General features: G+C 42.2%; 3 protein-coding genes across 4 annotated transcripts; 1 reads left to right on the top strand and 2 right to left on the bottom strand.

Moving 5' to 3' along the window:
• Nucleotides 1-3,125: 3,125 nt before the first annotated feature.
• LOC101464566 (uncharacterized) lies at nucleotides 3,126-6,659 on the top strand. Its single transcript, XM_004545391.3, has 7 exons — nucleotides 3,126-3,368; nucleotides 3,595-3,861; nucleotides 4,578-4,865; nucleotides 4,937-5,103; nucleotides 5,189-5,281; nucleotides 5,363-5,407; nucleotides 5,517-6,659. Exons 1-7 carry the CDS (start codon nucleotides 3,329-3,331, stop codon nucleotides 5,679-5,681), a joined length of 1,065 nt encoding a protein of 354 aa, XP_004545448.2. The 5' UTR covers nucleotides 3,126-3,328; the 3' UTR covers nucleotides 5,682-6,659.
• A 1,691-nt stretch (nucleotides 6,660-8,350) lies between these two features.
• On the bottom strand, nucleotides 8,351-11,908 carry LOC101464102 (uncharacterized). 2 transcript variants are annotated; one of them, XM_004545389.4, is made up of 4 exons: nucleotides 10,836-11,908; nucleotides 10,407-10,466; nucleotides 9,350-9,452; nucleotides 8,351-9,032 (listed from the first exon to the last, which is right to left on the bottom strand). In XM_004545389.4, exons 1-4 carry the CDS (start codon nucleotides 11,037-11,039, stop codon nucleotides 8,677-8,679), a joined length of 723 nt encoding a protein of 240 aa, XP_004545446.1. In that variant the 5' UTR covers nucleotides 11,040-11,908; the 3' UTR covers nucleotides 8,351-8,676. The 2 variants fall into 2 exon arrangements, with proteins under 2 accessions (XP_004545446.1, XP_004545447.1); XM_004545390.4 differs by lacking the exon at nucleotides 10,407-10,466 and having other exon boundaries at nucleotides 10,836-11,904.
• Nucleotides 11,909-12,053: 145 nt separating this feature from the next.
• On the bottom strand, nucleotides 12,054-21,530 carry rnf20 (ring finger protein 20, E3 ubiquitin protein ligase). Its single transcript, XM_004545388.5, has 22 exons — nucleotides 21,375-21,530; nucleotides 20,829-21,009; nucleotides 20,644-20,712; nucleotides 20,435-20,533; nucleotides 20,197-20,344; nucleotides 19,919-20,104; nucleotides 19,688-19,803; nucleotides 19,375-19,521; nucleotides 19,219-19,293; nucleotides 19,011-19,130; nucleotides 18,529-18,708; nucleotides 18,320-18,455; nucleotides 18,102-18,223; nucleotides 17,832-17,988; nucleotides 17,363-17,690; nucleotides 16,643-16,760; nucleotides 16,315-16,464; nucleotides 16,019-16,231; nucleotides 15,650-15,775; nucleotides 14,585-14,725; nucleotides 13,623-13,727; nucleotides 12,054-12,744 (listed from the first exon to the last, which is right to left on the bottom strand). The coding sequence occupies exons 2-22, from the start codon at nucleotides 20,997-20,999 to the stop codon at nucleotides 12,568-12,570; spliced, it is 3,084 nt and encodes a 1,027-aa protein (XP_004545445.1). The 5' UTR covers nucleotides 21,000-21,009; nucleotides 21,375-21,530; the 3' UTR covers nucleotides 12,054-12,567.
• Between the last annotated feature and the right edge of the window lie 1,319 nt (nucleotides 21,531-22,849).

The raw sequence follows: 22,849 nt of genomic DNA, 5'->3' as shown, positions 1-22,849 counted from the left end.
ACCTGAGTGAATGTATATGTGTTTACATTTCGGGGAAAGGACCCCAATTCAGGACTCCCCTGGCTCAATTTGTTTTACAAATGTGATAGAATCAGGATCAGGAATTGTTTTTACATCTCATTTGGTGGCAGGCAGCTATTGTTGTGTAACTGAAAATCTTAATGAGAATTAAACTATCCTGCATCAACCAATCTGTTTGATAATAGAATTTTTTAGATAGACTGTTTCTTATAAAGAACCTTTCCACTTGAAGTACTTTTTTCTACTGTTTTTGTACTTAAGTGCTTTCTATGTAGCATTCACACTTATCATATCGGTGAGTAACTTGGGGTTCAGTATCCCAAGAATCCTTTGGCATGCAGATTATAACAGCCAGGGATTGAACCACCAACCTTCTGATTAGTGGATGACCTGCTCTACCTCCAGAGCCCTGTTAGATATGCATTTCTAAATACAAGTTCACCCTGTCTTTTGTTCTTGTTTAAAAAAAAATCCTAAATTGGATTTCTTGTTAATTAGTGTGAATGCTGATAAGTATTGACAGTATTGTTATTCAAATCTTTATTATTATACTATTTTATTATTATTAGTGTGAATGCTGAAAAGCATTCACAGCATTGTTATTCAAATCTTTATTAGTGTGAATGCTGAAAAGCATTTATTTTTGTCAATACGACTTGTAGTATTTTCTTGGGAAGCATTTGTTTCACAATGACTTTTCTGTTTATTTAAACCTTTAGGACCTACCATAGAACCAAGTCCACTAGAGTTATATTTATATTTTTACATGCTGTAGTGCCATTTTTGGGAGCATTTCAAGTTGCTGTACATCAGTATAGCTGTTATAGCCCAAAATTAGGTAATATGTGTGCATTAAGTCTATAATAACTACATAAATTGCAAAAAAGTACAATACACTACAAAAAATTGAAAATCTTTTTTTTTTTTTTACATATATTTCTAGTTAGAGAAATTTAAGAAGTTTGTAAATACAAAAAAGTTGCACAAAATAGTTTCTAACAACAGGAAATTTATTTTGAGTGTCTTCACACCAATTTTTTATATACTGCTAGAAAAATGAAAATAAATATCATAATGCAAATTTGCAAAAATACAGCATGTACATCAAAATAAACTATTTTCAGCAGTGCAATTTGAGTTCTAAGCATCCCAGAAACTATTCAGAAAAGTATGAAGTCAAACATGACTTTTAAAAACACCAGTACAGGCTTATAAGGGCTCCGAAGGTAAAAAAACAACAACAACAAACTCCGACCGGTTTTAAAGGGTTAAAGCAGCAGCAGAGAGGTGTGTGTGTGTGTGCGTGTGTGTGTGTGTGTGTGTGTGTGTGTGTGTGTGTGTGTGTGTGGTGCCACTGGATGGTGTCACTATAGCAACCAGGCTCACACCTGCCTGCTTAATGAGCTCTGTCTGTCACATAACTGACCCCATATATATCTTTGCTATTTAGCGTTAACTCTGTTACAGCCAAAGCTGAATTGGGATATTATGTAAATCTACACATAAAGCTTCCATAAGTCACTCAAAGGGTACATGGATCTTAAGTGTATTAAAAGTAAATTTCACTCAAAACCAAAATGAGTCTTGTAGTGGCAGAAAAGCTTGGAGATTACCAAAGTAATTAGATTCTGTTTCAACTTCATTTTCTTAGAAGTGTTTCAAGATTAATCTAGAAATGTTGACTTAATTCTTAAAATTAAAGATGACAATAAAAGATATCCAAGATGAAAGTCAAGATACTATTTCGACTTTAATCTCAAAATTTCCAATTAATTCTCCAAAATAGTATTTCAATGAGAAATTCAACATACAAATTTGAGAATAAACTTGAAATACTATTTTGAGATTAAATTCAACTTAAATTCAAATTTAGCTTTTTTCTCAAAATAACATTTTAAAATTTGTCTTGAAATTTTGATTTCATTCTAAAAATAATAATAAAATAAATTCCCCTCTCGACTTCCAGGCCATACTTGGCACAGATGTTCCTGTATACTATGCTGGCCACTTGGATATGGCGTCCCATGTATGCCCTGCCTGTCAGCATCTTGCATCCTGCTGTTATGTGCTGGATTAGCTCAGGGGCATCTTTACACAGTCTGCACCTGGGGCCTTGCCTAGTGTGATAGACCCCAGCCTCTATGGATTTTGTGCTCAGAGCTTGTTGCTGTGCTTCCAATATCCTTTGTGCTGACTTTAAGTCCAGCTTTATCCAGCCACTGGTAGGATTTCTGGATGTCAGTCACCTCCTCTATCTGCCGGTGGTACATGCTCTGCAGGGGCCTATCCTCCCATGATGGTTCCTCCTCTTCCTCCTTCCTTGTTTTTACTGTTTAGCTGGCACCTCGGGACTTGCCTGACTCTCTGCATTTGAAGCTTTCCTAGCAGCCTCTCCATGGTTCTCTCTATCTATCTCTCTATCTCTCTCTCTATCTCTCTATCTATGTAATTTGAACAATATTGTCAAATGTCAAACGTAATATTAACCGACTCCGTCCCTTCCTTACTCCCCATGCTGCTGCCATCCTTGTCCTTAGTCTTATTCATCTTACTGTTCCGTCCTCACACCTTATTACTATGGGGAACAGAGCTTTCAGTCGCTCTGCTTCCCGGCTCTGGAACTCTCTTCCTCCTGCACTAAGAAATATTGACTCCCTTTCTATTTTAAGACACAGCTCAAAACACATCTGTTTAAACTGGCTTATTCGCTTTAATGCTAATTTTATCTGTTGTCAAGCTCTGTTTTGTAATTTTAACTTATTTTATGTATTTTATGACAACTGTTCCTTTTATTAATTTTGTTTTTTGTAAGGTGACCTTGGTTTTTTGAAAGGCGCCCTCAAATAAAATGCATTATTATTATTATTATTATTATTATTATTATTATTAAATGTATTAATAACAACAACAACAATTAACCTTTAATAAAAAATATTATTATTGTTCGTGGACCTAACAGCCCCTCGCCAATCTTTTATCGAACTGAGGGGCTGAGGCCGAGTCACACCGAACCCTCTTGTTCGATATTTTAACAATAATTTCCGTAAAACCCTTAAACGCATCACTAGTGCGCTGAAGGAAACGCCCTTTGGGTGGGCTTACAAAATGTTTCTCCGTTTTGCGACTTTAACAGCGTACCGGCGCGTATTAACTTTGTAACCTTCTTCTACTACCCATGTATTTATGTAGGGTAGGTGTAATATGAAGTCTATATACTAAAAGAGGTACAAATGAACCCCAAACGCAGGGTGCTTTGTGCCTAACTGTTTATTCGAGACTCGGAATCTCTGAATCCCTGCACATCATCATGATCTTATTGCTGCTTCTAGTTGCCAGTCTTGGTGTTGGTAAGTAAGGAAGCTCATTTCCACGTTAGTAAAGCAGCTTTAATAATGCTGAAGTCTGGGACTCAGCATCAGTGCTCAGGATCACCCTTTATTATTGTATTTAAGTGCAATTTTCTTAACTCTGATAACACGGTATAATTATGAACATGTCAATGTAAATATGCCAGAATTAGCAAAAGTAATTTGCAATAACAACATACATTAATAATTTTTCTCTCCTCTCCAGGCCTTGAAAATGTTGAAAATTATGAAGTGGAGTATGGAAACAGATTCAGGATGAGGGTGTCAAGAAGGGTTCACTTAATCCCCAAGAACAAATCAGAAGGGACGATCTTGTGGGAACGTGACGAAGATCAGCCCAAAGAGGGCAGTAGATGGAAGATGACTGAGACCTTATATACCATCAGTTCTTTAGCCCAAAAAGACAGTGGCCGCTACATATTCAAAGACAACTATGGGGAATTGATGCATGCGAAGATCATTGACGTAAAAGGTGTGGATCTTTTTAGTCCTTGATTTATCTAATGTTTTTTTTCTTTTTCTACAGGTGTGCTAAACTTTTACCACAAGCCTATAGTTAGATTGACCTACAAATCAATGAGAGCGTAACACTACTGTAACAGCACATTTAAAGTCTCTAAAGCCAAACTGCGGTATATAACAAATATGCATTTAGTTAAGTCATATAGCTCTATACTCTGTAAACTGGATTTTATAAAGTCCACCAGAGCAATGCAAATCTAAAGCTCAGTAAAGGACATATGGGTTGGTTCGTTTTAAGCCTTTTTAAAAGGACAGGTTCTGGTTTTATGGAGATTCTCACAGCTCATCTTCAGAAGCATCATACACGACAGTAACTTAATTTTCCTTAAATCGGACACAAAACCCCCAAAAAAACTTACACCACGAACCAAGACAAAGTTGAACACATCATATACTTAAAAACCCCGTCCACTGCAGGGGAAATCACCATGTGCAACTGAGGGGGAAACGTTGATAAAAGTCCTATAGACACCCTACAATGAGTTGAAATATTAACTTGTTATTTATTTCTCCATATGTAATTTTTGTCATTTGTATTGTGTCACTTTGTATGTCCCTCACGATTTCCCGTCATCAACCCCTCCCCTAGAGCTGCCCCTGCTTCCTACAGATTCCTCATGCATTAGTGCATTAACTTAAAAATCACTTTAATATTTTCTTTATCAGAGGTCACAAAGAGCTATACCCTGGAGACTAATCAAGTCCTGAACATCACTTTTGATCTGGAACCGCACTCCTGCAACATTTACTTCTTCCCTGGCGAAAACAGTAAGACTGCGATAGTCCTTAAGGGCAGACTGCAGCATGATTTGAAACAAGTGGATTGCGTGGGGTTTGAGCTTTTAAAGCCATGTGGGATTGTACACAAGGCCATCCAAAAGACATGCAGTGGACGGTTTGAAGTCAGAGATGATAATGATGACAAAGCCTTGGTAGTTTTCCTGGAAATGGAAGGTAAATAAACTAAGATCATTTTCATTATACAGTATAGTTTGCTTTGGGCTGATTAACAGACTTTGTTTCAGAGCCACAGTTCAGTCAGGCTTACCTCGGTATTGGTGGTGGTGCGTTGTTCTTCACACTGTGCTGGTGTTGCTGCAAGTACTGCTGTTGTGGTGAGAGATCCTCAGCAAAGGAGAACTCAGAAGCAGCTGCAGAGAATGATAGCGAGCCTGCTGTGTATTACCATGAGGTGAACATGATCTGCTATTTTTTTGCTTTTTGTGTATTTATTTTTTTTAGTTGTGTTTATATTGTCTGTTTAAATCGAACTGCAGTTTGAGCCTGTGGGTCCGGGATCAAACCAGCACTGTGAACTCTCTAATCCACCCAACACTGATGAGGCTCCTGATGCTCCAGTTGACCTGCTGGTTAGTGTATGAACTCAACTCCTGAGCCATTTTTATTCTCCTCTCTTTCCTGCTATTAATGTGTGTTGTTGAACTCTGCAGATACACAGTTCTGCTGCTACGGATTCTCCACCTGCTTATTGTGAGGTGAGACCTAAGTGCATGTTCAATGCAGTTTTGAAACTTCTTTAAACTTAGAAACGAGACTTGGTTTAAAGGCTAAATGTGCAGTGACACGTCTGTCTTTTTCCTCCAGGTTACACCGCCGGCGAAGCAGGAAGAGGCTCCAACCATCACTCCCACCTCCGACCCTGAGCCACGGTTTGAATTGAAGGGGACAATTTTCAATTCTGGTCCGCCACTCAGCTCAGCCTCAACGTACTGTGATGTTTATACCTCAGAGAAATTCATCTTCTTCTAAAAGTCTTGATTTTGAACTGTGTTCTTTAGTACGGTGACGAAGGGATAATTTGACATTTCAGGGAATAGGCTTGCCTGACATCTTTGAGCCAAGAAAAAAAATGTTTTGTAACCACTGGTACATTTACAAATTTATGTTTCTACAGATAGTTTTTTATGGATAAAAAAAACCTTAGAACCAAAAACATTTTGAAGCTTGTGTCTTCACTGCTGCCTGCTGTAGTTCCATATTTATCAAGGAGAAAGAAAATATGTATTTTCGGATTTTCCTCTGTCTTTTTGTTTTTTATGTTGTGATTTTTAAGGGATACGGCACATTAATTAACACTACTGTAAATACATTTTTCTGTTCTCTATAGTTCTGTCAGGAATACGTTATGCATTACAGACCACTGTGAATGTGATATTTTCAGGGAAGATATATGCAGTAGGCACGTTGCAAAAACTGAGGTTTTACAGTTAAATGTGGAATCTGAGTCATATTAACTTAAATAAGGGAACTGTTTTTAGCTCCTGAGAAAGATGCATTCACAGTTTGTATGAAATGTGAGACTGCTAATGAAGACGCTTATTTTAGACTTTTTTGTTATTGTTGCTTGTATGAAGAGTTCATATCTTAGTATTTAATCATATCTTGTACACAAAAAGCAAACTTAGAAATGCAAGGGCCATCAATATGGAAATATTTCTATGCTTTACCAAAGACCTACCCTCCTGACATGTGGTTTATGTTTTGTTTTTATATATTTGATGTATTTGTGTCCATATGTGGGAACTTTTGATCTGTTACATTTAGTTACAAGTGCAATACCCCTTCATCCTGTGAAAGTACTGTCGATTGTGTGTATTGTGTGTATGTTATTTAAGCACTTTCTGAGAAGACTATATGCTGTAAAACCTTTTTAAAAACCCTTATGGACATATCAGCATGTATTTAGACATCTGTTACATTAAAGCTAGCATTATCCTACCTCTACAACTTGTTTGGTATTTGCATTTGTTCCCCTGCACAGTTTACCTTCACTAATACTTAAAGCACCTCCAACAGTGTCACTAGAGAGCCAAAAGCCCATCCAAGCACATAAATTCCTTTCTGCCATAGCAGCTGGTTCACAGAAGACAGGAAGCAGAGCAGGACTCAAACTACAACTGAGGCTTTTCTGTCTTGAGAAGAAAAACAACAGAACCTCAGACCTGTCTGACACGCACAACAAGTAGTCCTGTGTAGAGACATTTAAAAAGGTTTATCAGCTCATGCTTTAAGAACTGGAGTATGTGTTCAAACTAACTTTGTAATAGCAGAAGAAACACACAAAATAAAACTCTAAGCACTAAAACCTCGTGTGACTCATTTAATTTCTTAAAGTTACTTAAAATTAATATGTTTTTGTTTAGCCTTTTCCCACAATAATTGGCAATCTCTGTGTAGGTTATATCAGAGACGTGGGAATCCTATAAAGGCTATAGTATGTATGCTATTGTGTAACAAAAATGTGAAAATATCCACTTCCATTCTTTCACAGCTTGAGTTAGGGTTTGTTTTGCTTTTTAAGTTTTTGGGGAAGTGTAACTAGAAGATTTTCTTTTAAGTAACTAAGAAAAGTTTGGAAGGAGTTGCAAAATCTGCATTTATCTGTGTTTTGGACACCTGGTGAACATATGCCCAATATTTAACGCTCTCTAAATTCTGTTAAGGGAAACAGCTGGCTCTTTAGGTGCTCTAAAGTGTTCATAAGCTAGCTGCTGAATCGGTTTGCCATTTCTGTATAATTAAGTGAAGTTGTGGCCTGGGAAATCCAAATGCATAAAAAGGGTTGCAGAGCTGTGAGAGGAAGAGCTGGTGTCTAATTCTTGCTTTATCCTTTTAATCTTTTAAAAGAAATTCATTTTAGATACATTTAGCTGCAACACTCTATCAGTTTCCTCCTTTTTTCACTAATGTGGTGAGAAAAAAAAGGTTGATTTCACAATAGAATTGTATCTGGTCTGCTTGGCACTCCACCAAAGAACAGCGTAGGAGGATTTTGACTATTGATGGTGAAGGGGAGCAAGCAGAAGTGATAATTTTGGCACTGAGGTCAGGTTGCTCCATTCCCTTGATGTGACAGTGGGGGTGGAGATTGGTGGTAAGAACCCAAAGGATTAAAAAGCTTCCAGATGACAGAGCCGTTGGGACCCAGCCTGGCAGATGGGAGTGAAGAGGCATGGCTGTAGCTAATTGAACATAAGTCATCAAATATAAGATGTGTTGCTTGATGCTTGTGCTTATGAAGCCTAATCTAAGATGCCATCAGTGCATGGAAGGTTCTCAATCAGGATAGCTGCATGATTACGCTGGGTTACGCTGGTCTGGCAGTTGGTCAACCACTTCAGCCCAGACAAAAATATCAGTTGGATTGGCTGCTGTAATGGACTTTCCCTTAGTGATACCAGAAGGTCAAAGATTGTACTTTTGCATCTCAATGGTTCACCATTCATCATTCTTTGATGGTTGACCCCCAGGAATGTGTACCAAAGGAACAGAATACGTTGCTTTTTTGCACAGTGCTTGCAAAGGAAACAACATTTTCATTTAGCTCAGTTGTCACTGTGGAAACTGTGGTCATGGTAAGCAGCTGGCTGAAATGCACACAGAGTTTGCATGACTGAAGCTTTTCTCTTTGAACTGAAAATTTTGTAAAATATTTTATTGTGTTTGAAATGGTGCAACAGACAGGGCAGAAAAGGACTGTTATGATCTCATTTATGGAATTATTTCCTGTATGCACAGTCATTTTTTTCTTGTGTAGCCTTTCAATACATTTTGTTTGTCATAGTAAACAAGTTTCATGTGGCTTGATTGCAGACGAAAAGAACATTTTTGATTAAAAATCCCAGAGATTACTTTATTACCCATATCTCACACAAACAGGCTGACAGAAATCAGTTACTATTTTTCTTAACTTGCATTGCCATCACCTTTGTCCATCTTAACTCCTGTCTGCCTTTTCTCATCACTACTCCTTTTTCTTACTCTCTACTGCGTTCACTCGGCCCTCCAGGCGCCTCAGTCGATCCTCCACAACAAAAGACTTTTCAGAGCTCGAAGTGAGCAGCGTCAAAAAGACGCATACCAGCACTAAGCCAGCCAGTCGAACTGCCGTGGTGTCTGCGGACGCTTGCTTATCAGTCACTATCAGTCCAAAAAACCAGAGTCCCAAGACAGTTTTGATAATCCAGAAGACCTGCTTTATCGCACCAATCAGCAGACGCAGAACGATGGACAGCAACCAGTAGCCAATGAGGGCCACCAGACCCCACTGGGCGACGGCCGTCACACCCTCTGGAGTGAAGTGGGGCAGTTTCAGTGTAGCTGTGGAGGGAGGAAATCCAGCTTAGCCGTGTTGTTAAAAAGAATAAAGCTTGAAAATACTTTCTGTTACACAGGAAGCAACAAGAGCAAACACTTACAATTAAAAAGGAGTGGCTTACAAATTGCCCGGAGGGAGAGGCAAGTCTGCATATTTTCACTTGCATTTTTTATTGCCATGGATTCAACTTTACGTGAGCACACACACACACACACACACACACACACACACACACACACACACACACACACACACACACACACACACACACACACACACACAAACAGACACACACATAGGGGCTCATCCTGCTACCCACCATCAAATCCAGTGACTCTGAGGATCTCTGTGACGTAAACAGCGATGACATTCAGGCCGCTGGCAGCTCCTTCGGCCAGGAATCGGATCACCATCTCAAAAAACTGGAGTGGTGTGCAAGGAGGGTGGAGACATGCTTTACATTTGTTATTACACAAGGCCACAATTAAGTAACATGGCATACTGGCCAGACTGAAAACCATGCAGAGAGACGACAGAAGACAATGTGCAGGCAGTGTGATTCATAATGCTGACAGGAGCAGCTGGTACAAACTCACTGATCGCATTCAGCTGGGAACTTTAATAGCCCTTATGAGCGGCATCTTAAGATAGAAGATGTGCCGACTTGGACAAACAGCTGTGCGTGCTGGTGACAGCTGGACAGCACCCCTCTCTATTCCTGTGCACCCTCCACCCCCGACTCACAAAACAACACACACACAGACACAGTACTGCAAGGTCAAGGGGAGCCCAGCGAGTTGGACGCATATCTAATCTGCACCTGTTGCACTACACAAGGCCACAAACTTAAGAACTTCATGCCAGTGTCTGTGTAACTCATAAACAGGTGTAATAACCTTCTATTGGTTTTAATTTCCAAAACTTTTAAAGCTTTCATAACTGTAAAATCGGGCTTATTTACTTATTACACTATTATACCAAAGATTTTGCTCTTTTACACTGATTTTACTGGGAACTATCAGCACAGCGTCCAGATCTTTTGTTTAGCTTAAATCCGAAGTTGCAGAAACAGGCTTTATTTTCAGTTTGACTGCATGCGGGAAGTTAACTCACACATTCAGACACACTAGGTGATTCATGGTGAACTACTAATGCACAATGACGTTTCCACACACACACACACAAAAGCTCACAAGTAAAGTGAGCCCTTACATGCAAATATCACTGTACTGAAACACACAGCTTCTCTACTCTCAGCGCTATATGGTGTAACACGACATGACACGACATGGGGCTAAACTGAACCAAGTGAGTGGGCTCTGTTTAAGGCACCATGTCAGGGCAGCACGATGGAAACACCCAGGAATGTTGCTTACCATGGCCAATGTACCGACGTTCTCCTGACCAAGCAATGACTCAAGAAACAACACTGCACTCTGAGGGAAAAGGGAGCCACCAGTAGTAGAAGGAGCAGGGAGGCGGAGATGAGCGTGTGGAAGAGTGCGAAGGGGTGAGGAGAAGACACAAAAATGAGGGCAGAGAAGATGATGGGGGATCAGGAAGGGAGATTATCAAGTTGAAGAGCACATGGAGGGGAATGCGTGTGTAGAGGGTGAAGTGATGGGTGGAGAAAGGTTAAAGAGAAAGGTTGGAGCTTTCAGAATTAGTAATCGGGTACAGTTAAGCACAGAGCGAGAATACTGAGAGAATAGTGAAGTTAGACCACCGCATTTTAACAATTCAAATCCACTTCCTGGTGCAAGGAGGAAAAGAGCGTTATCCCGCGGTGCACCTCCCCTCTTTACCTCAGCAGCTGATCGTATCACGCTGGTTCCCACTAACGACTCCGCGTACCGGTGGATCTCCTGGCAGGTTCCCGTGAAAACGGTACGCAGGGTAACCACCGATGGGCTGTCCGCCTTGGCCTGCTCAGCCCGAGCTTCGGCTCCAGCCCAGGCCACCGTCAAGCCGAGAGCCAACACACAGATAGTAAGAAAAACCCGAGCCATGGCACATCCACTGCGCTCTCAGCCCAGACGCACGGAGTCACTGAAAGGAGGTTTGAGAACAATGTGTGGAAAATGTGCCAAGTGAACGCGCACAGGTTCACGCTGCAGCTCAGAGCAGGTTGAGCAGCTCGTGTTCAGTGACTCAGACAGAAAATCACAGACTTAAAAATGGCTTCTGTTGGGAGCATTCGCTGACTGCACACCGAGTTTTAAATCAACATGTAGCACCAACAGGCAGAAGGACAGGCAGTAAGGCGCACGCTTTTAAAAATAATAAGACATTCAAGTGTAAAATTTGAAATTCAGATAAAACACAGGTTTAAAAATCCTTTCGGTTTCAGGAGGATATTATTACTATTGGTGTTTAATTATAAACTCTGGCTGCACTGCAAAAAATATCCAATCCTGGAACTCTGCGCTCCCCAAGGACGCTCCAGCTATATTTGGTAAGAAACCGTTAAAGGCTTAGATCCAGCAGCGATAGAGATATGAGATCATCAGTCAAAACGTAACGGAAAGTTACAGTTAAAAACAACAACAAAAAAACTCCCGCAGTGTATGAATCCAAAAGTGGTTTGTTTCCTGGGCAGATCTGCAAGAAAACGACCGAAACTCTGAGTGTGAGCTGGCCACGAGTCTCCTAAAGCCTCTTATTTCAGCTCTGAGCCCCACAGCGATCGAGGTTGGTGCTCCTTTGTCTCTGAACTTGCATCAAAATGCACTTCTGTGATGGATTATGTTGCATAACATTTAAAGAGTGAGAGAGCGAGAGAGAAAAAGCCCTTCTTGCCACCGTTCCCGTTCGGCACTCCCTTCCTTCCAGCGTTTCTAACGACCGTTTCCAGCGTGCAAACACGTCTGGGGCTTCGGGGAGGAGGAGCAGAGGGAGGAAAGAGCTCTGCTGAGCGGGGATAAACAGAGATTTGCACACTGGGACTTGTATTTTAATGCTGCAGGATCAAACGTTAAGACTTCACATGGTTTTAATAATAAAAAAACGAAGAAGAAGCGGAACAGTTTTCATGTAATTTTAATAACTAGCAGAACAGCAATTATACAGCACCAAGTCAGCTTGTTTCAGGGCAGCACTGAGCAAAAACAGGCAAATAAAAAAAAAAGAAAACGGCATTCACAGTGTACATACACACCAACATCCACAGCACTGCTGTTTCTCTGATAACTGGTTTAATGGGCTGCTTTCAAATGAGTGCACACAAACAAGCCTCTGTCTGCACCAGCATTAAAAAAAGAAAGTTAATTAGTGGACACTGGATGAGAGAAGCTTCGGTTATTGTTAAAATAAAACAACAACAACAACAAAAATCTTCAAAGCATCACTGCGGCCCACACAAAGCTGAAATCATCGACTGTCTCCTCACCAACAATCTCTTGCACATCAGAGTGTAAGGGAAGTACATAATTGGAGGAGGGGGCACGTGAGTGCCGTGCTGAGCCTTTTCCCCAGGCAGTGTCTCTACTCCAGCTCATCTCGCTGACCCGCTTCCTCACGAGTTTAGCTGCGTGGCTTTTAGCCGATGTAGATGCGATGGAAGTCGTTGGCCCCGAAGGCCGCGTTGCATTTGGGGCACTTCCTCTGGCGTGTGTCGTAGCGCGTCTTAACGCACTCGAAGCAGAAGACGTGGAAGCACTTTGTCAGCACAGCATCCTTCACCCGGGAGTTGCAGCACGGACACGTAAGACGTGCCTGTAGAGAGAGAGAGAGACAAGGAACGGTTTGAACAATACACTGAAAAAAACATTGTTTTTCTCGACTGAATGGTTCCTAATGAGTGGAAGTGAATATCTAGGGCAGGAGTGAAGCCCTCAAACCAGACTTAACACTCAACCACTCTCTTAGAAGAACAGAAATCCTGTAAAGCAGGTGTGTATCACTAAAGACTCAGATCATAATTATATGTACTGCCTCTGGGGATAAATCTGGACAAATGTGATCACAGGCCTATAGGAATCTGAAATTTGAGCAAGTCTGTTTTCTAACAGATCCACTGAATTCCAGTTGTTCTATTCTGTCCTCATAAAGACTCTGATCACACTCCCAAAAACACACTCAGCTATAACACCTGTCAGTGTATTTGTTTATGGATTTTGCTTGCAGCCATGAGACATTACTTATGTGTAACAGGAACTGCCTGTATTTTTTCCCCACAGTTGGTGAGACTGTAGTTTGACCTCAGATGTTTTTCAGCATTAGAATCATAAAGTTATCAATGGTCATCAGATCAGAGCTAAAGGAGAAACTCTGCCACAAGGTTAGCCTCATTTTGTTTTTATAGTAAATAGGAAGTTATAGCTAGCAACCTGTGAGCTCAGATTAGCACAAAGACTGAACACATGGGGAACAGAAGCACAGGAGTTTATGTTGCTGTGCTTTATCTTGGTTGAGACTGGTAACTTCCCAGAGTGTCTAAAAGACATAACCTCCTGCGAATGCTGCAATTTCTACACTAAAGATGCAATACACACATCACTGAGCTTTAAGTGTTCTGGCAGACTCATCGGATCACCTTCGTTGAGAGCCAGGCTAGTCTGCCGCAGGACTTTATGCCAAGCTGAGGGTCTGACCTTATAATCATTTATTTCTTCATTTAGAATATCGTCTCCATTGCTGATTTTCTCGGCAGGCTTCTTGGCCTTCTCAATCTTTCTCCTCAGTTTGGAAATGTCCTCCTGAAAAAAAACACAATGGGGAGATGTAACAGCTGTAAGTGACAGGAGACACTCCCTATATTTTGGGCTCATCTAACAACAGACTTTATGACTATAATAGTCTTATAGCCCTTTTGTACTGACTTGACTCGACTTTTCAGGGGTTTCCATTAGGTCATTTTAAATATCTGCTCTGCTGGGTTCCAAGCAATCTAAGACGATCCAAAAATGTGACATCAACAGACTGCATGCTGCTGATTGGCCAGTCAGTGGCGTCACTTAAAGAGTCATGAGAGCAACTCTTTCAAAAAACACCATGTTCAAACCACCGGGTGCAGATGTTTACCCTTGATTTAGCAGCAGGTATACCCTCGCTTCGACGTCCTTCTCTGTTGTGCCGCTTTTTGTCGCAGCTGCGTTGCTATAACAACTCCAGGCACCTTAAGGTGCTACTCGATCGCAATGGAAAACGATCAAAGCCGAGCCGAGTCCCATAGAGTAGAGTAAGTACTCGTGGAAAAGAGACTATTAAGTGGCATTAACAGTCATGTGAGAAGTTTTCACCGTTTCATTGGAGGGGGAAACATAATGGAAATATTGGAATTATAGAGGAAACAAATCCAATTAGGGATTAGAAAATATGTTGTGTATTTTGAGAAAAAGTCATCTCGAAAGTCTTATGACAGAAAATTAAATTGTTTTAAATCCAGTTTAGATTTATGGTACAATCTGATACAGGAGAGCTGTGGAGGATCAACATGTAGGGCTGTTTTCAGCAGTATAGTTAAAATTGCTTTAAAGTCTGTAATCCCAGTGCATATGATTATGTGACGGCATTTCAAACTGCCGTGTTTACTGAAACTTGGTGATTTGCGTACCTGTGCTCGTCGCGCATTGAAGGACTCCTTTTCCCTGGAGATGCTGTTCTCAACGACCTCCTCTCTGACCAGCTTGAGCCTCTGCTGAACCTGCTCCAGCTGAGTTCGCACCTCCTCCGAAAGCAAAGCCGACTCCTGAGCCTGAAGGAGGATGAGAGCTGTCAGTGGGGAAATTCTAATCCCATGCACTCCACTGTGCACACACAGTACAGCATGTGAAAGTGATTTTAGTTATTATTTACTTTAACTATGTACATCTAAATAGCATTAAGGAAGCTTAAATTCCTTAATAGGAGCTCATTTTGTAGCTCTGATTCTGCCCTCTTAGGGAAATTTGATTTACAGCATAGTCACAGGGCATTTTATCACATTATTTAAGCTTTACATATGATCAAGCACAATGTAAAGGCACTTTCTAGTGAGCTGAACCGGCTCTCCAGTGAAAGATGTATTGTTAGAAGCCTGCAGCTAAAAATCAATAGACAAGATTTGACTGCTCACAACAGTTTAGGAAGAAATCAAGCATTGGTGTGTTCTCCTTCTCCCCGTTACGTAGGAGGGCAACGCCTACATCAGTATCATCTGAGTGCTCGATAACATTTAGGATGAGCTGGTATATGAAATAAACAATAAAGATCATAAAATTTCCAGGGGGCAAATGTGCGCGGGGGTTCGTCAGGAAGCGATATGCCAGTTTTGATGTCAGCAGTGCCTCCACTCTCCAGCACACTGAGCAGATAAACCACAGAGGGTCTATAAGGTGCTGATTGTTGATCCATTTAAACACTGTGCAACTGTTGTTTGTTAAAAGTTGTTTCGCTGTAAGGCTCTAGGATTTTTTGGCACATCTTGAGAAGGTACCAAGGCAACATAACAATCTCAAAAACTGACTGCTCAGCTCAACAGGCTGGGCCTCCGATGGACTTCTGTTTCCTTCGAGGTCAGGTCAGACGAAAAGGCATCACAGTGAGTAGCCATTCGGAGCGGTTGCCATCCCTGGACAAGCAGGTTTTCTCCTGCCCTTCACCTCGGCTTTTATCCCCTTCATACGGAACAATATGTTACCTTGCGTTTATTCATGTCCAGGGCTTGTGTTCGAAGTGCCAGCTCCCTCTCAGCAGTGTTGATGGTGCCCTGCAGGAGGCGCTCCTTCTCCTCAAGCTTCCTCACCACCTGCAGCTGGGCATCGACCTGTAAGGTACAGCGCAAACAACGATTTCAAGAAATCCCTTTTATTTAAAAAAGAAAAAAAAAGAAAAAAAAGAACAAAGCAGGAAACTGTTCAGCAGAAAATGTTTTACCATGTTTGTTACAAACCACTATGATGCACAGTGCATTAAAAGAAAGTAATTAACTATATTCAATTACTAATTAGCAATTAATCTATGCGTGGTGGGGGGCGCACATGGGTGCTGCAGTCGCCTTGTGCTTCACCTGAGTTTTTAAAGTAAGTAGCTGGTCGGCGAGCTCCTCCTTCTCCTCTTTCAGCAGCTTGTGGATCTGGTTGGACTTGATTCGCTCGCTCATCAGCTTGAAGTTGGCGTCGTCTTTTTCTCTGAGCTGCTGCATCAGGCGGATGTTCTGTTCCTGCATGTCCTCAAAAGCCTGGCCCGTCACGTCCATCTCGCTCAGCAGAGCGTCTTCCTCCTACAGGAGGAGGCGAGAGTGTTGGAAGAAAAGAACCAGGCAGAGGTATTTAAGAGTAAAAACTAAATTATGAGGTCCCGCACCTGTTTAGCTATGGACAGCTTCTTGTTGAGGATGTCGATCTGCTCCTCCACAGAACGGATCTTCCTCAGAGCCTCTTCATCAGCCATTTTCTTGCCTTCCTTCCTCTCCCTCTCCTCCAGCTCTCTCAGCCTCTGCCGCAGCTCCTCTGCCTGAAACCAGGACATTTATACGGGAAGCCCAAAGCACATTACTACCTGCTTCCATCCATCCATGTAAAAAAAATACATAAAAATCAAGCCAGAAACGTCTTAGTGGACCAAACAGATTCACTTCCACTACTTTGCCGATCATGTTAACAAAACGCCTGCATTGTGCAGCGCTGATCACCTCAGACTTGGTCTTCTTCTCTGCAGCCATGAGCTGGACCTTGTCCCTCTGCTCCTTGGGTGCTGAGCGGTACATGTCCAACAGCAGCTTCATCTCCCGCTGGGACTCCTGGGCTTTCCTGCACAACCACAGTGAGAATATTTAACAAAACTATCACCTAAACGAACACACAACACACAGTTAAAGGAGTTTCTCAAGCTATGCTAGCTCCATATACAACAAAAAGACCGTTCCCCCATGTTTTACATGTCAACATTCTTTGTTTACCTGCTGTATAATGAAGAGCTCATCATTTAGTGAGTGCTACTGCTGTTGATTCAAAGAATCACATGACGTTTGCAGCCTGAAGCTGACCCGCAGAACAAAAGATCCACAACAACAATGAAAGTAAACATGTTTCCACTGTACTCTGACAACTGTGACATATGAAGCATATATATAATACTATAATATGAAAATATGAACACAAAGGTGTAACACTGAAATCAAGCCCTCCAAAATCAGATTGAGGAAACAAAAAATATGATAATGGGCTGTTTGAGTACTTACAGTTTACAATATTTTTCCAGCTTCCAAATTCTTGGTCATATGTCTCTTTATAATGTATAATTTTAATTTATGTGTGTGCAAAAAAAAAGAAAAGCAGAAAAAATCCTGCATGGATGAATAATCTCTGACACAGCTTAAAATAAATAAATAAAAATCACTAATGTATCTTACTTGAGTTCTGTGCGAACGATCTTCAGCTGCTCCATCTCCTTCCTCTTTGACCCTCCAACCATAGAGAGACGCTCCCCGGCCAACTCCTCTGCCTGGCTGCTGCTCCCTGGTTTCTCCTTCTCTTCCTTTATCATGCTGCTGCTACTGCTGCTGCTGCTCCCGCTGCTCCGGGTCGGCCTCTCCCTCTCCTTTTCCCTCTCTCTCTCTTTTTCCTCCTTCTTTATAATGTCCTTCTCTTTCTTTTCTTCCTTCTCTTTCTTCTCCTCCTTCTCCTCTTCCTTTATAGTTGCCTCGAGCTCTATACCAGACTCTGTTTTCACTGAGGCACCTGTAGAAAGACGATGCGAGAAAGCCATGGAGGAATTGTAAACTGGGACAGGCTAATTAGCGAAAAAATAAAAAGCTATCTAAAATAAAGCTACATAAAATGAGATCAGTTTTAGAATTAGTTAGCTAAGCTGGGAGTTACCTGTGCTGCTGGGTGTGGAGGAGCCGTTGTCAGGCTCCGTCTTGACCACAGGTTCCCCAGAAACAGCTAGCGTTGATGGAGAAGTCATATCCTCCTTCACATCCATCTCTGTGCTGGACTGAGATTGGAGGGGGGCGTTGCCCTTTGAAGCGCGAACCTATGAGGGTAACAGATTGTGCCATCATGTTCTGCTTCACTTCACCCAGAAGATGTGACTGTGAAAGCACGCCATCATTGTTTCATTTCTCTTCTTGCCTCCATCTCACTTACCTGGTTGAGCTCAGCTTGCGCTTCTCTAAGTCTCAACTTGTATTTCACCACCTCTCCCTTCATCTGTTGGTTGTGAGTTTGCAACGTGCTGATCAGGTGTCGCATCTCCCTATTAATGGGACCTGAATGAAGTAAGAGGAAGTCAAGGGTGAAGGTTTTGGTTCAAATACAAATAATGCATCTCATTCACTTTTAATGTCAAAACTTCCATCAGTTACCTGCTTGCTCATTGGCAGCAAGAGTCTGCTCAAATTCGATGCGCAGCATCTCATACTCTTTCCTGACCTGCGCCAGTGTGTCCTCCAACTGAAACACCTCTGTGCGCACCTTCCTCTGCAGAGTCACCTCATCATTCTGCACACAGAGAAGATGAGAGTAAGACGAGGTGTGACGAAGACAAACGAAACCGCCCAAACACACAACCTACCTCCATGTGCTCGAGCTGTCGTAGCCGTGCCGTCCTCGTGGTGTTGAGTCGAGCGCGTGTCTCATCTAACTGAGCCTTGAGGATCAGAGACTCGTTGTAGAGCACAGAAAACTGTGACTGCAGACAGCGATACTCTGCGGTTTCTTTCACCAAGCTTTCAGCTCGGTTCAGCAGCTCCGTCTGAGCAAAACAGAGGTAATGAGAAAAGTCAACAAAACGGAGAGAAAAATATTAGCTGATGAATAATTTCCATCACATTTTTGAGGTTCATCAGAAAGACTCTGGTGTAAAAACTGACTTCATTTCTGTTACACTCATGTGAATCCACTCATTTTTAATTAGCTTCAAGTAAAAAGCATTTTTACACAATGGTAAATTAGCAGTTTGGTTGTTTGGTTTCATGAAAGTGGACTTTAAAAGTGCTCATGAATCACAAGCAACTAAAACAAATGTCAAAGCAATGCTGCGTTCAGTGTGAGCACCTTCATGCTGCCGTTCTCCTGCTGAACATTTTGCAGGTCTTGCTCGAGCTTCTGCAGCTCGATGAGACGATTTTCCGCCAGCTCTCTGTTCTCCTCCAGCTCACTGTTCATCTCCTCAAACTGTGTCAAGGAAAAGTACAAAAATGCTCACGCTATAGTTTTTTTGCTGTCCAAAAAGCTGCTCTTTAACTTTAAAAGGGAATCCTACCTTTCTCTTGTTAATAGTGATGGTCCCACACACACTGCTGGCCTCTCCACACACTTTGTAGCCTTTGCTGTTTACCTGGAGTACACAGGAAGTGTTACAACATACAAATAATCTCCTGACATTTCCCTGCTTCTAATCAGCCTGCGCTATCCTCACCCTCTCCAGTATCTCGATCAAGTGTGCGTTCAGTCTGTTTTCCCGCCGGCGGATCTTCTCCATGTCCCACTGCAACTCCTCGATCAAAGCCTGCACCTCGCTGACACGCTGGTCGGCCTTGTTAGCCGCCCGTGCCAGAAGCCGGGACTAAGCGACACAGAAAAAACCCAAAGAATTAACTACTGAGAAAAAAAAATCAAGTCTTTATGACCAAATCATTCAAGAAGTTTATATTATCTTCAAAACAAGTGTTTAAAAAGTGTAAAAGTTAGTTGGATCTGAGGATTAATCCAGTTCAAGACGCAGTTCATACCTCGCTCGTCATGTGTGTGTACTTCTGTTTGAGGTCCTCCGTCAGCTGTTGAAGCCGCTCGTTTTCACTGGTCAGGAGAGTGTTCAGTTTGGATGCTACCACCCACAGACTGCCCCCTGGAATGAAAAGCAACAGCATCACATTTAAAGAAAACCTGATGCACGCACATTTAATCTCATTGTCTCACTGAAAAACTCTCTTCACAGAAAACGTCAAAACATTGAATCTCACCAGCTCCAGAGTCCAACTCAGCCTTGAGCTGAGCCACGGTGCTTTTCAGAGATTCATAGATCTCCAGCACACGGGTAGCCTGCTTCTGGCTAGACTCCACCCTCTCCTGAAGCTCTGCCTCCATCTCCTCACTGCTGCTGCTAGCCAGCGTGGCCAGGAAGGAGTTGTTTGTCTCTCCTTGGTGGCCTGGATGACAGCCACATAACAGATTCCGTTTTTGGGTTTTTTTAACGTCACTGCTTTCAAAGTGATGATTCGTTGGTAAGTTCTGTTCTTACCTCGGTCCTTGGCTCTCTCCTGGTTGGAGTCGCCATCGGGTTCTGGAGTTTCTGGCTTCAGGCTCCGCCCCTCACCCGTTGGAGATTTCTCAGGCTCACTGCTTGCTTGGTCGTAACGCCTGATGATCAGCCGAATGTTTTCATCAAACTGAAAGAGACCAAACAGCATAATAATTTGGAATTTTACATCTTCATACAGAAGATATTTGTTAATGATCATTTTTGACAGAGGGGTCACCTGGTTCCAGTATCTGTTCAGGATCAGAAGACTGGCATCATCTGTTGCTTGCCGGGTCTCCAATCTCTCAATTCGCTCTCGAAGTTCATCCTCAATCACCTGCACGCAACAAGATAACAGATCAAAAGCTTTTAGATTAACAAGACAAGAAACAAGTGCAGCTTCTACAGTCTGATGAGGTAGAAAACAACACCGGGGAATGAATTTACCTGTCTTTGATCGAGAGATTCTCCCAACTTTCTGTTCTTAGTCTGGAGAGCTTTGATGTCTTGTTCTTCCTAAAAAAGATTTGATTGAAACATGACTGCACAAAGAAGAAAACTTATCCACAATACGAGAAGACGGTTGCTAATAGATATATTAAGGGTAGAGTGGATAATAGATGAGGACTCACAGAGTTGGACACCCCTCCCAGTTTAATGACAGTCTCCACCGCGGTGCTCCCTCCGGCCGCGGCGCTGACTCCGGCACCTCCGTCCTCTCCTTCACGCTCCCTGCGCTTCTCTGGCGGCGCACCGGAGGACGAAGGGCCGCTGGGGTCGGCAGGACGCTTTTGCCCCGACATCGTCGGACTCCTGAAACAAATACAGGAATAAAAAAAATTCTCATTCTAACCGGAGGAAACTGTGTGTCTCAAATGAAAGTAACTGGGTAAACGACAAAGCCAGCTAGATCAAATGATATCAGGTAACTCTCTCAGTGCTTATTCTGATACTATATCGCCCAAAGAGATGGGAGGAGGAAAGAAACAAACCCAAATGACCTCGTAACATTTCAATTCACCAACAGTCTGATTAAATGAGTGACTGTAAGGTTAGGAGAACGTTAGCCATTTGCTAACGCCAGCTTTAAATGCCGATCAACTTCATTCTGATCCCGTACTTTGGTGCAACTACTCTGTAATACTGTCAACAACAGCTACAGCTAATAGAAACCTTACCGCTTTTAACGTTAAGACTTTTAAGCTAGTAACTGAATCTGTCTGTGGATGTTGATGTTGCGGCTCCCTGGCTCTCGGAAACGGAAGTTTCCACAGTCATGATGGATTAAAGCTAACTTGGCAGTGCGCCCCCTGCTGCCACGGAGGGCGCAAATTCACCAAAGGGACGCGTCCGGCTTCTTCTTCTTTCTCTTCTTTGTGCTTATTGGCGGATGGCAAACAACGAACTGGTGCATTGCCGCCACCAATTGGTATGGAGTGTGAACCGAATCCTCACTAAAGTATTCGATCCTATCATGCAAATTTTAATTAAAAATCGCCTGATAACTTTCTAAGTAAATCAATGAAATCCAATTTTATAAACCCATCGTCCTTTCTTTTTGCCATCTCTCCGTCATTTTCTGTTTTAATATATTTCTTATTTCTTTTTTTTTTCTTTCTTTTTTTTTTTTTTACCAAAGCTGATAATTAACTCCACTAATCTTTTTCCAGTGGCCTCATTTTCAGCATTATCTGCCACTTCATTTCCCCTGACATCATAACGTGCTGATATCCATAAAAAGTTCATTAATAGTCCCGTCATCCTTACTCTGTATAGTGTTTGTTGGATTTCTATTGGGATGTATGTATGTGTTGACCCAGGGTGAGATCTAAAACCTGCAGAGCACGGGCCCTCGAGGCCTGGAGCTTGACACCCCTGCTCTAGATTAACGCTGCTTGAGCTTTATGTTCAGGCTTCGTCTCCCTGCCCGTTTTTCCCCTGCACTAGCTTGTTCCGCCGCCTGCTCGCCTGCCTGTTCTTTTGGAGTTTGTCTTCCCGGATCTATGACGGAGATTTACCTCGCCTCTGGCTGTGATCACCGCCCGCGTCTGTATTTTCTGTGTATCAAGTCACTCCAGTGCGCCACCCATCCTCCTGCTCTGTTTCATTCCCTCTCGGTCCTCGCTCGTTTACCCGATCACTGTAAATAGCCCCTTCCCTTGTAAATATCCCCTATAACTGTAAATAAAACAGCATTCAGCGCAACCCCCGAGCCTGTGTGTGTTTTTGCTACTGAGTCCACCCGTTAGAGTCACCCAACACCAATATCTCACCCTATACCTAGCAACCTCTTCTGCCACACCAAGCATCTGCATGTCCTCCTTCACTACATCCATTAATCCTCTCTGTAGTCTCCCCTCTTATCGTTCTGCCTGGCAACTCCATATTAAGCATCTTTTGTCCAATAAGATGCACATGTCCAAACTGCTCAATCTTTCTCCCTCTGATACACTCGTTTCTAATGTTGGTCCTCCTGGTGACTCCCAAAGGGAATTGTAAGATCTTCAGCTTGGCCTCCTTTATTTTTGTTAGTGCTATCAACTTCAAACCATACAGCGTAGCAGGTCTCATCTTGTAAATCTGCGAACTCTCCTTCACCACACTTTTAGACTGTCTGATACTCTACATTCAAAAATTATCAAATAAAACGTCA

Source organism: Maylandia zebra, linkage group LG2 (assembly GCF_041146795.1).
Source record: "Maylandia zebra isolate NMK-2024a linkage group LG2, Mzebra_GT3a, whole genome shotgun sequence".
Lineage (NCBI taxonomy): Eukaryota > Metazoa > Chordata > Actinopteri > Cichliformes > Cichlidae > Maylandia > Maylandia zebra.
Note: the sequence above shows the minus strand (reverse complement) of the source record. Positions and strands in the feature narration are given on the sequence as shown.

Bases quoted from the DNA above. Each gene is read 5' to 3' on its own strand.
- LOC101464566 (XM_004545391.3), top strand. From the start codon at position 3,329: ATGATCTTATTGCTGCTTCTAGTTGCCAGTCTTGGTGTTG. The intron at 3,369-3,594 runs GTAAGTAAGGAA...TCTCCTCTCCAG, and splicing joins AGTTGCCAGTCTTGGTGTTG to GCCTTGAAAATGTTGAAAAT. The intron at 3,862-4,577 runs GTGTGGATCTTT...TTTCTTTATCAG, and splicing joins GAAGATCATTGACGTAAAAG to AGGTCACAAAGAGCTATACC.
- LOC101464102 (XM_004545389.4), bottom strand. From the start codon at position 11,039: ATGGCTCGGGTTTTTCTTACTATCTGTGTGTTGGCTCTCGGCTTGACG. The intron at 10,467-10,835 runs GTAAAGAGGGGA...CTTTTCCCTCAG, and splicing joins TGATACGATCAGCTGCTGAG to AGTGCAGTGTTGTTTCTTGA. The intron at 9,033-9,349 runs GTGGGTAGCAGG...CTCCCTCCACAG, and splicing joins CAGAGTCACTGGATTTGATG to CTACACTGAAACTGCCCCAC.
- rnf20 (XM_004545388.5), bottom strand. From the start codon at position 20,999: ATGTCGGGGCAAAAGCGTCCTGCCGACCCCAGCGGCCCTTCGTCCTCC. The intron at 19,522-19,687 runs GTATGAACTGCG...TGTGTCGCTTAG, and splicing joins ACACACACATGACGAGCGAG to TCCCGGCTTCTGGCACGGGC. The intron at 17,691-17,831 runs GTAACTCCCAGC...GTCTTTCTACAG, and splicing joins CTCCACACCCAGCAGCACAG to GTGCCTCAGTGAAAACAGAG.